The 11,671-nt window shown below is 47.0% G+C and overlaps 1 protein-coding gene and 1 long non-coding RNA gene across 3 annotated transcripts; both read right to left on the bottom strand.

The window, feature by feature from the left end:
• Positions 1-1,006: 1,006 nt before the first annotated feature.
• On the bottom strand, positions 1,007-1,387 carry LOC115190125 (uncharacterized). The gene is made up of 2 exons (XR_003877114.1): positions 1,062-1,387; positions 1,007-1,017 (listed from the first exon to the last, which is right to left on the bottom strand). It is a non-coding gene; the product is annotated as an uncharacterized LOC115190125 (long non-coding RNA).
• A 934-nt stretch (positions 1,388-2,321) lies between these two features.
• On the bottom strand, positions 2,322-9,464 carry bub3 (BUB3 mitotic checkpoint protein). 2 transcript variants are annotated; one of them, XM_029748601.1, is made up of 8 exons: positions 9,312-9,464; positions 7,272-7,466; positions 6,978-7,047; positions 6,714-6,865; positions 6,309-6,467; positions 3,904-4,081; positions 3,042-3,258; positions 2,322-2,940 (listed from the first exon to the last, which is right to left on the bottom strand). In XM_029748601.1, exons 2-8 carry the CDS (start codon positions 7,464-7,466, stop codon positions 2,844-2,846), a joined length of 1,068 nt encoding a protein of 355 aa, XP_029604461.1. In that variant the 5' UTR covers positions 9,312-9,464; the 3' UTR covers positions 2,322-2,843. The 2 variants fall into 2 exon arrangements, with proteins under 2 accessions (XP_029604461.1, XP_029604462.1); XM_029748602.1 differs by having other exon boundaries at positions 2,322-3,258; positions 9,312-9,462.
• Between the last annotated feature and the right edge of the window lie 2,207 nt (positions 9,465-11,671).

Raw genomic sequence — 11,671 nt, 5'->3', positions numbered from 1 at the left:
GAGACAGAGAGAGAGAGACAGAGAGAGAGAGACAGAGAGAGAGAGACAGAGAGAGAGAGACAGAGAGAGAGAGACAGAGAGAGAGAGACAGAGAGAGAGAGACAGAGAGAGAGAGACAGAGAGAGAGAGACAGAGAGAGAGAGACAGAGAGAGAGAGACAGAGAGAGAGAGACAGAGAGAGAGAGACAGAGAGAGAGAGACAGAGAGAGAGAGACAGAGAGAGAGAGACAGAGAGAGAGAGACAGAGAGAGAGAGACAGAGAGAGAGACAGAGAGAGAGACAGACAGAGAGACAGACAGAGAGAGACAGAGAGAGACAGAGAGAGAGACAGAGAGAGAGAGGAGAGACAGAGAGAGAGACAGAGAGAGAGACAGAGAGAGAGACAGAGAGAGAGACAGAGAGAGAGACAGAGAGAGAGACAGAGAGAGAGACAGAGAGAGAGAGCGAGGTCCTGAGAGTTGCCCGTCTTTATGCTTTGCCAACTGCTGGTGAACTACCCATGTGAAGTAGTGGGTCCCGTAGTTCTGCATCGAATCACAGAAGGACGTAGAAAACGTAATTCACCTGCTGGGACAGGATCTCTGGAGTCATTAACAAGTCTTTATTGATTATTGGAAAATGCATTACCGCAACTAATTGGATTTTGTCTTTAGTCTTTATCCGACTCTTTAGACAAATCAATAGTCATGTCGTTACAGGAAAAACCCGTATTCCTTTTCAATTGGTCTAATAAGAATGATGCAACAACCTAATTTCACCAGATTATTAGATGCAACAACCTAATTTCACCAGATTATTAGAGGGGTGGGGGCTAGATGCAACAACCTAATTTCACCAGATTATTAGAGGGGTGGGGGGGACTAGATACAACAACCTAATTTCACCAGATTATTAGAGGGGTGGGGGGCTAGATGCAACAACCTAATTTCACCAGATTATTAGAGGGGTGGGGGGGACTAGATACAACAACCTAATTTCACCAGATTATTAGAGGGGTGGGGGGCTAGATGCAACAACCTAATTTCACCAGATTATTAGAGGGGTGGGGGGCTAGATACAACCTAATTTCACCAGATTATTAGATACAACAACCTAATTTCACCAGATTATTAGAGGGGTGGGGGGCTAGATACAACAACCTAATTTCACCAGATTATTAGAGGGGTGGGGGGCTAGATGCAACAACCTAATTTCACCAGATTATTAGAGGGGTGGGGGGCTAGATACAACAACCTAATTTCACCAGATTATTAGAGGGGTGGGGGGCTAGATACAACAACCTAATTTCACCAGATTATTAGAGGGGTGGGGGGCTAGATACAACAACCTAATTTCACCAGATTATTGGAGGGGTGGGGGCTAGATACAACAACCTAATTTAACCAGATTATTAGAGGGGTGGGGGGGGGGGGCTAGATACAACAACCTAATTTCACCAGATTATTAGAGGGGTGGGGGGGGGGGCTAGATACAACAACCTAATTTCACCAGATTATTAGAGGGGTGGGGGGGGGGCTAGATACAACAACCTAATTTAACCAGATTATTAGAGGGGTGGGGGGGCTAGATACAACGACCTAATTTCACCAGATTATTAGAGGGGCGGGGGGGACTAGATACAACAACCTAATTTCACCAGATTATTAGAGGGGCGGGGGGGACTAGATACAACAACCTAATTTCACCAGATTATTAGAGGGGTGGGGGGCTACATACAACAACCTAATTTCACCAGATTATTAGAGGGGCGGGGGGGACTAGATACAACAACCTAATTTCACCAGATTATTAGATGTGGGGGGGACTAGATACAACAACCTAATTTCACCAGATTATTAGAGGGGTGGGAGCTAGATACATCAACCTAATTTAACCAGATTATTAGAGGGGTGGGGGGACTAGATACAACAACCTAATTTCACCAGATTATTAGAGGGGCGGGGGGGCTAGATACAACAACCTAATTTCACCAGATTATTAGAGGGGTGGGGGGGACTAGATACAACAACCTAATTTCACCAGATTATTAGAGGGGTGGGGGGGGACTAGATACAACAACCTAATTTCACCAGATTATTAGAGGGGTGGGGGGCTAGATACAACAACCTAATTTCACCAGATTATTAGAGGGGTGGGGGGGGGGCTAGATACAACAACCTAATTTCACCAGATTATTAGAGGGGTGGGGGGGGGCTAGATACAACAACCTAATTTCACCAGATTATTAGAGGGGCGGTGGCCTAGATACAACAACCTAATTTCACCAGATTATTAGAGGGGTGGGGGGGCTAGATACAACTGAAGACAAACGAGTGTAGTCCTTTTACATTTGTTAATAAAGCACACATTTAATTTTTAAAGTACAAATAGATTGGCACAGTAAAAAAAAAAATGTAATCCTTAAAAAAAAATCCTAAAAATATAGGCAACCTTCGCTGACCTGAATAAAGGTCAGCGAAGGTTGTTTTGTACAGATGGAGCCATTCAGCTGCCTTCAGGACTCTCCTGGATCCACACATCCAGATTCATAAACAGATCAGGAGGCAGCCATTTTGTCAAGTCCTCATCGGTCTGTCAACTATGGGATATTGTAAAAGGTGGAGAGAGCTAGAGAACAGATCAGGAGGCAGCCATTTTGTCAAGTCCTCATCAGTCTGTCAACTATGGGATATTGTAAAAGGTGGAGAGAGAGAGAGAAAGAGAGCTAGATGGCCAGATAAATACCAGCTGCCTGCTCCTTGTCAATGCAGCCATTCATATGTACCAAAACAAAAAACTGAGCGGCATTGTGGCGGCGCAGTCCAGACAAGACCACCGCCGGGATCTGGACTGGAGAGTCTGCTTCACACTACATAGGGCCAAACCGAGCCGAGCCGGGCTGTACTGGGCTGGATCCACCATGCGGTAGATCCTGTATCATGGTTGCTGTAGCTAACAGCGCTGAAAGGAGACAACGTGAAAATAAACTACCCGAGACAGCAAGGTTCACAATCAGATCGGGGCCCTATTGTGTGAATCAGACAGAAGACTGACTGACTCACTTGGGCTTAGTCTCTGCGTCTGTGACCTGGCGGATGAAGATGGTGTCCTCGGGGTGGCCGATGTCTCCCTGCTCTTGCATGTAGGAGGAGGCGATGGCCAGCGTGGAGCCGTCGTTACTGAAGGCCAGGGAGGCGATCGACGTGGGGTAACGGTGAAACTGACACAGACGCTTCTTGTTGAAAGGATCCCAAATGTTCACGAAGCCGTCTGAACCACCTGGTAGAAAAGGTCAAAGGTCAACGGAGGAGATTTATCTACAGGTAGTAGAAGGACAGAGAGTCAAAAGGTCAAAGGTCAACGCTGGAGATTTATCTACAGGTAGTAGAAGGACAGAGGGTTTCAGAAAGGTCAACGCTGGAGATTTATCTACCACCTGGTAGTAGAAGGACAGGGAGTCAAAAGGTCAACAGTGGAGATTTATCTACAGAGAAGTTAAAAGAGTTTACAAGATTATAATCTAGAGGCGAATCACTCATCGAGTGTTCCCTTGAGTGTAACCATGGCGATATTAATCCAATAGGTCACATTTTTTTTGTCATTTAGCAGACGCTCTTATCCAGAGCGACTTACAGTAGTGAATACATACATTGTTTTCTCCGTACTGGCCCCCCGTGGGAATCGAACCCACAACCCTGGCGTTGCAAACACCATGCTCTACCAACTGAGCCACACATGATAATAGACCATAATAGACCATAAACACAGCAGGAAATAAAAAAATCAACCTTCATAGATAATTGTTTCATATTTTGGTTCAATAATTGTTCCTTGTTTTTAAATTGTAGTTGAACATTAAAGCAGTGTAAATGATGAATGACTGCTGAGTTTTATTATTATTAGTGACAATAGAAAGTATCTCACCTGTGGCGAAGGTGTTGTGAACACTGTGGAAGGAGATGGCGTTAACAGGATAGACCTGTTCTATCCCGTTCTCCTTCAGCCGGTGGCACTTGAAGGCATACTTCTTCTTCTGCACCTCTTGGCTGGGGTCCAGGTACTCCACGGCAACACGGCCTTCTATGGAGCTCAGGACATAGCCCTTCAAACAGACAATAACATCTGGTCTCACCGTCAGACCGAAACATCTGGTCTCACAGACAGACAGACAGACAGACAGACAGACAGACAGACAGACAGACAGACAGACATCTGGTCTCACCAGACAGACAGACATCTGGTCTCACCAGACAGACAGACAGACATCTGGTCTCACCGTCAGACAGACAGACATCTGGTCTCACCGTCAGACAGACAGCGATGTGTGGTCCTGTCTGGCGCAGCTGATTAGAGTGCGGCACTAGCAATACCAAGGTCATGGGTTCAAGTCCAGCAAGGGGGGGTCACATAGGTCTACTAAAACATGTATGACGTCCCCGCACGTCGCTGTGGATAAAAGCACCATCTAAAGTGACGTTTAGTATTATGATATGACGTCACCTTCTACCCAGCCCACAGACGTGTGCCAGTCAGACCAGGGGTTCATCCAACCTCTCCTCTGGAACCCCCAACAGTTCCATGTATTTTAACTATCCGACAGCTAACTCACCTGATTCAACTAATCATCAAGCCCTTTCACTAGGTCAATCAGGTGAGATAGTTCAGGGATACAACTAAAGAATGAAAGGTCTGGGGGTCCCAAGGAGAGGTTAGAGAAGTACGGAGCTAGACTAGAGGTTTACCTGTTTGTTAGGGAAGGCCCTGATGGCTCCTGTCTGGTACTGAGCTAGACTAGAGGTTTACCTGTTTGTTAGGGAAGGCCCTGTCTGGTACGGAGCTAGACTAGAGGTTTACCTGTTTGTTAGGGAAGGCCCTGATGCCTCCTGTCTGGTACTGAGCTAGACTAGAGGTTTACCTGTTTGTTAGGGAAGGCCCTGATGGCTCCTGTCTGGTACTGAGCTAGACTAGAGGTTTACCTGTTTGTTAGGGAAGGCCCTGTCTGGTACGGAGCTAGACTAGAGGTTTACCTGTTTGTTAGGGAAGGCCCTGATGCCTCCTGTCTGGTACTGAGCTAGACTAGAGGTTTACCTGTTTGTTAGGGAAGGCCCTGTCTGGTACGGAGCTAGACTAGAGGTTTACCTGTTTGTTAGGGAAGGCCCTGATGTCTGGTACTGAGCTAGACTAGAGGTTTACCTGTTTGTTAGGGAAGGCCCTGATGGCTCCTGTCTGGTACTGAGCTAGACTAGAGGTTTACCTGTTTGTTAGGGAAGTGATACCTCCTGTCTGGTACTGAGCTAGACTAGAGGTTTACCTGTTTGTTAGGGAAGGTCCTGATGTCTGGTACTGAGCTAGACTAGAGGTTTACCTGTTTGTTAGGGAAGTGATGCCTCCTGTCAAAACTGAGCTAAACTAGAGGTTTACCTGTTTGTTAGGGAAGTGATGCCTCCTGTCTGGTACTGAGCTAAACTAGAGGTTTACCTGTTTGTTAGGGAAGTGATGCCTCCTGTCTGGTACTGAGCTAGACTAGAGGTTTACCTGTTTGTTAGGGAAGGCCCTGATGCCTCCTGTCTGGTACTGAGCTAGACTAGAGGTTTACCTGTTTGTTAGGGAAGTGATACCTCCTGTCTGGTACTGAGCTAGACTAGAGGTTTACCTGTTTGTTAGGGAAGGCCCTGATGCCTCCTGTCTGGTACTGAGCTAGACTAGAGGTTTACCTGTTTGTTAGGGAAGGCCCTGATGTCTGGTACTGAGCTAGACTAGAGGTTTACCTGTTTGTTAGGGAAGGCCCTGATGTCTGGTACTGAGCTAGACTAGAGGTTTACCTGTTTGTTAGGGAAGTGATACCTCCTGTCTGGTACTGAGCTAGACTAGAGGTTTACCTGTTTGTTAGGGAAGGCCCTGATGTCTGGTACTGAGCTAGACTAGAGGTTTACCTGTTTGTTAGGGAAGGCCCTGATGTCTGGTACTGAGCTAGACTAGAGGTTTACCTGTTTGTTAGGGAAGGTCCTGATGTCTGGTACTGAGCTAGACTAGAGGTTTACCTGTTTGTTAGGGAAGTGATGCCTCCTGTCAAAACTGAGCTAAACTAGAGGTTTACCTGTTTGTTAGGGAAGTGATGCCTCCTGTCTGGTACTGAGCTAGACTAGAGGTTTACCTGTTTGTTAGGGAAGTGATGCCTCCTGTCTGGTACTGAGCTAGACTAGAGGTTTACCTGTTTGTTAGGGAAGGCCCTGATGCCTCCTGTCTGGTACTGAGCTAGACTAGAGGTTTACCTGTTTGTTAGGGAAGTGATACCTCCTGTCTGGTACTGAGCTAGACTAGAGGTTTACCTGTTTGTTAGGGAAGGCCCTGATGGCTCTTGTCTGGTATTTCAGACTGGACTCTCTCCTCTGCTGGACATAACCCATATTCCTCAGGTCCCAGACCAACACCCTTCTCCCCGCTGTCCCCACTATCAGACGGTCACCAGCCACAGAGAGGGTGTACACCTTCGTTAAAAGACAAAGACATGAGAACAGTCTTAAAAATGTGCGTATCACAAACAATCTCTCTCGATGTCCATATGCCAGTAAGTACGTCCATTCTCACCAAAAACAAGACTATATATATATATTTTTTTTTTATACTTCAAATCAGAATTGAAAATGAGGTCAATGTGTACTTTGGTCTTTATGAATGTAAACATATAAAAGTTTGCCCAGGAATGTTTCATACAGAGGTTTTGTTAGCTTTACCTTTTCAGGTTGTGTGAAGGTGCCAGCGTTGCAGGGGGTCCTGGGATCCCACAGCCTGACTGACCTGTCCCAGCTACCCGTTACCATGACGTTGACCTCTGGACAGTATTCCACACAGCGAATGGGGGCGTCGTGTGTCCCAACTATTGTATCTACACAAGGGAGAAAATACGTGACCGTAAAAAAAAAAAAAAAAACACTGTTCATCTAATATTAACAGGAAAGCACACAATTCAGTGGTGATATAAAAATCGACAGGCACACCTTGATCTGTATTCAAGTCGTGTGTTTTCAACTGCGTGTCCAAGCCTCCGCTCCAAGCATGTGTAGGGTCCTACAACAGAAGAGATATCTGACTCAAACATATTCCTTAACCGGGGGGGGACACACCATTTTACATTGTTTGTAGAAATTTACTTTAACAATATTGTCATGTTTCTTCTTCTTCTTGGTGTGTGTGTGTGACTGCGGCAAAGTAGACAACTCTGCATTTAAAAATGGAGTAACTGATTACTATGGAATGCTTATGACACCAACAAAAAAAGGAAACTTGTTTACATAGAAAGCACAATCCAGCACAGGTGCCAGGTGTGAATACTTGATCCTCATGGAGTTGCCTCCCACATCGTAGAGCCGGACAGTACAGTCCCAAGAGGACACTAGAAGGAACTGGCCTGTACTGGGGCTGAACTTAACAGCAGAGATACTGTCCTCTGGGCCCTGGTTTAGTTTGTACTCGTTCGAGCCAGTCATCTGCAGGGAGAGAACAGATACCACAGCTATTAGGTCATACTGGGATTCTGTAGGAGGGTTGGGAGTTTTCCTGCAGAGTAGTTCACCCCTGAAGTTAGATGGAGAAAGCAGGGATGTATCTATTGAAAACCATAACATGACCAGGTATGATGCTTAGCTTGTTAGCTAAGCTGTCATACTTGTGTTGGTGAAATAAACAAACCAGCCAACATGTTTTATTTTAGATTTTATTTCCCCTTTTTTAACCAGGTAGGCAAGTTGAGAACAAGTCCTTTATTAACCAGGTAGGCAAGTTGAGAACAAGTTCTCATTTACAATTGCGACCTGGCCAAGATGAAGCAAAGCAGTTCGACACATACAACAACAGAGTTACACATGGAGTAAAACAAACATAGTCAATAATACAGTAGAAAAATAAGTCTATATACAATGTGAGCAAATGAGGTGAGATAAGGGAGGTAAAGGCAAAAAGGCCATGGTGGCAAAATAAATACAATATAGCAAGTAAAACACTGGAATGGTAGATTTGTAGTAGAAGAAAATACAAAGTAGAAATAGAAATAATATGGTGCAAAGGAGCAAAATAAATAAATAAATACAGTAGGGGAAGAGGTAGTTGTTTGGGCTAAATTATAGATGGGCTATGTACAGGTGCAGTGATCTGCTCTGACAGCTGGTGCTTAAAGCTAGTGAGGGAGATAAGTGTTTCCAGTTGCAGAGATTTTTGTAGTTCGTTCCAGTCATTGGCAGCAGAGAACTGGAAGGAGAGACGACCAAAGGAGGAATTGGCTTTGGGGGTGACCAGAAAGATATACCTGCTGGAGCGCGTGCTACAGGTGGGTGCTGCTATGGTGACCAGTGAGCTGAGATAAGGGGGGACTTTACCTAGCAGGGTCTTGTAGATGACCTGGAGCCAATGTGTTTGGCGACGATTATGAAGTGAAGGCCAGCCAACGAGAGCATACAGGTCGCAGTGGTGGGTTGTATATGGGGCTTTGGTGACAAAACGGATGGCACTGTGATAGACTACATCCAGTTTGCTGAGTAGTGTTGGGGGCTATTTTGTAAATGACATCACCGAAGTCCAGGATCGGTAGGATAGTCAGTTTTACTAGAGTAAGTTTGGCAGCATGAGTGAAGGATGCTTTGTTGCGATGTAGGAAGCCGATTCTAGATTTAACTTTAGATTGGAGATGTTTGATGTGAGTCTGGAAGGAGAGTTTACAGTCTAACCAGGTATTTGTAGTTGTCCACATATTCTAAGTCAGAACCGTCCAGAGTAGTGATGCTGGACGGGCGGGCAGGTGCAGGCAACGATCGGTTGAATAGCATGCATTTAGTTTTACATGTAACGCAACATGACCTGTAAAGTTTTTATACACGAGAACGTTACAGTCCTGGAAATTCAAGAACATGAATTGGGTGTGTTGAAAATCTAGCAAGTTAGCAAGCTAACTTAGTTGTGTGGGTAGGGAAGGCTAGCTAATGTGATTAACTAGCTAGCATACGTAACTGGCTAACTAGTTGGTCCGCAGTAGCTAGCCAACTTGGTCTCAACTACTTGCACATTGGCTAACGTTAGCTAATCAGCTGTTTTCTATCGGGTAACATTGGTTAACATTAGCTAATCAGCTGTTTTCTATCGGGTAACATTGGCTAACGTTAGCTAATATTAGTAGCTAACGTTAGCAGCTAACTAGCAAGCGTGGATGGTGAAAGCAGGCTAACTCTCGCCGGTTAGCTGGCTGGCTAGCCGTTTGCAAGCTAACTCGCCAGCTATAGCTTGATAATGCTCTAGCTAGATTATTTTTGTCAATCAACTAAGATTTTGTTTTTTAAACTCACCGTTCTTGGTTTGCGCTGAAGCACCTCCTTGGGTATAAAATTAGACAAATAACTCGTTGTTTATCTTATAGACTAATATGTTTGGTTTCCTCGACCCGCTCCGCTGTAGACACTCCGCAGCAGCGTTGCTACACGAGTGAATTGATTGGTCAGAACGAATAACCAACTTTCCCGCCTGGCTCGTGATTCTTTGAAAAGTTCTCTTCCGTTGTCGAGTCCATGGGTCATGTGACATGGGACATATTTAAAAATAACAGTATCTTAAAACCGTTGACAACTCCGTGTCGTTTTTTTAAAAAGGTATTGTTAAATAAAATGTTAACTATTTGGTTGTTATATCAAAACCTCTTGAAGAACATAGTCAGGCCTACAAATGTCAAATTATTCCATTGCGCAAATGTTCTATCGTTATAAAGTTATATAGCAAAATAACTGCTTGCTTTTCACGATCAGTAAACGTTAATAATCATGTAATTTCAGATACGTAGGGTAGCCTCACGATATATCTCATTATTGGCCGCCATTAATTTGATATTTAAGATATATAAAATAAAACTGGACAAGTATGAGTGGTTTAGGTTAATTTCCTATATTTTGCCTGTCAAGCAGCAGAATGGCGCATTTGCCATGGTACTTCATGCCCGGTGTACACTAGCAGAAGGAGCGGCGCGGTGTAACACCGCTTCCCATTCAATTTCAATGGAAGGAAAGCTGTGAGGGCGGTGAGAACATGGCGTGGGAGGCGGTGCGAACATGGCGTGGGAGGCGGTGCGAACATGGCGTGGGAGGCGGTGCGAACATGGCGTGGGAGGCGGTGAGAACATGGCGTGGGAGGCGGTGCGAACATGGCGTGGGAGGCGGTGAGAACATGGCGTGGGAGGCGGTGCGAACATGGCGTGGGAGGAGGTGCGAACATGGCGTGGGAGGCGGTGAGAACATGGCGTGGGAGGCGGTGAGAACATGGCGTGGGAGGAGGTGAGAACATGGCGTGGGAGGAGGTGCGAACATGGCGTGGGAGGAGGTGCGAACATGGCGTGGGAGGAGGTGCGAACATGGCGTGGGAGGAGGTGCGAACATGGCGTGGGAGGAGGTGCGAACATGGCGTGGGAGGCGGTGCGAACATGGCGTGGGAGGCGGTGCGAACATGGCGTGGGAGGCGGTGCGAACATGGCGTGGGAGGCGGTGAGAACATGGCGTGGGAGGCGGTGCGAACATGGCGTGGGAGGCGGTGCGAACATGGCGTGGGAGGAGGTGCGAACATGGCGTGGGAGGCGGTGCGAACATGGCGTGGGAGGCGGTGCGAACATGGCGTGGGAGGCTGTGCGAACATGGCGTGGGAGGCGGTGAGAACATGGCGTGGGAGGCGGTGCGAACATGGCGTGGGAGGAGGTGCGAACATGGCGTGGGAGGCGGTGAGAACATGGCGTGGGAGGCGGTGAGAACATGGCGTGGGAGGCGGTGCGAACATGGCGTGGGAGGCGGTGAGAACATGGCGTGGGAGGCGGTGAGAACATGGCGTGGGAGGAGGTGCGAACATGGCGTGGGAGGGCGGTGAGAACATGGCGTGGGAGGCGGTGCGAACATGGCGTGGGAGGCGGTGAGAACATGGCGTGGGAGGAGGTGCGAACATAGCGTGGGAGGCTGTGCGAACATGGCGTGGGAGGCTGTGCGAACATGGCGTGGGAGGCTGTGCGAACATGGCGTGGGAGGCTGTGCGAACATGGCGTAGGAGGCGGTGCGAACATGGCGTGGGAGGCGGTGAGAACATGGCGTGGGAGGCGGTGAGAACATGGCGTGGGAGGCGGTGACAACATGGCGTGGGAGGCGGTGCGAACATGGCGTGGGAGGCGGTGAGAACATGGCGTGGGAGGCGGTGAGAACATGGCGTGGGAGGCGGTGAGAACATGGCGTGGGAGGTGGTGAGAACATGGCGTGGGAGGCGGTGAGAACATGGCGTGGGAGGCTGTGAGAACATGGCGTGGGAGGCAGTGAGAACATGGCGTGGGAGGCAGTGAAAAATATCAACTTTAACCAAATTTATGCAAATCACATGCGGCGACCGCTGGGCGATGACCAATCCGATAAAGTGGCTCCGATGACAAATTTGATGCTATGTGACCCAAGGCTGGAGACTTTCTTCAGCAAAGATGGCTGACAAAAATACTAGGATGGAAGCAAATATGATTATGATGTCATAACGAATCATGCAAAAAAAAATGTACAGTTGAGAGGAATATGTTAGTTAATATAGAGACAAACGATTATGCATATATTTTTTTTAAATCATAAAGTTAATTTACGAAAATTGTGATTTAGCAAGCTAGCTGACTAGCTAACATTAGCCAGCTAGCTGGCCAGCT

This window comes from Salmo trutta, unplaced genomic scaffold (genome assembly GCF_901001165.1).
Source record: "Salmo trutta unplaced genomic scaffold, fSalTru1.1, whole genome shotgun sequence".
Taxonomy (NCBI): domain Eukaryota; kingdom Metazoa; phylum Chordata; class Actinopteri; order Salmoniformes; family Salmonidae; genus Salmo; species Salmo trutta.
Note: the sequence above shows the minus strand (reverse complement) of the source record. Positions and strands in the feature narration are given on the sequence as shown.

Bases quoted from the DNA above. Each gene is read 5' to 3' on its own strand.
- bub3 (XM_029748601.1), bottom strand. From the start codon at position 7,466: ATGACTGGCTCGAACGAGTACAAACTAAACCAGGGCCCAGAGGACAGT. The intron at 6,866-6,977 runs GTGTGCCTGTCG...TCCCTTGTGTAG, and splicing joins CGACTTGAATACAGATCAAG to ATACAATAGTTGGGACACAC. The intron at 2,941-3,041 runs GTGAGTCAGTCA...GTCTCCTTTCAG, and splicing joins GACGCAGAGACTAAGCCCAA to CGCTGTTAGCTACAGCAACC.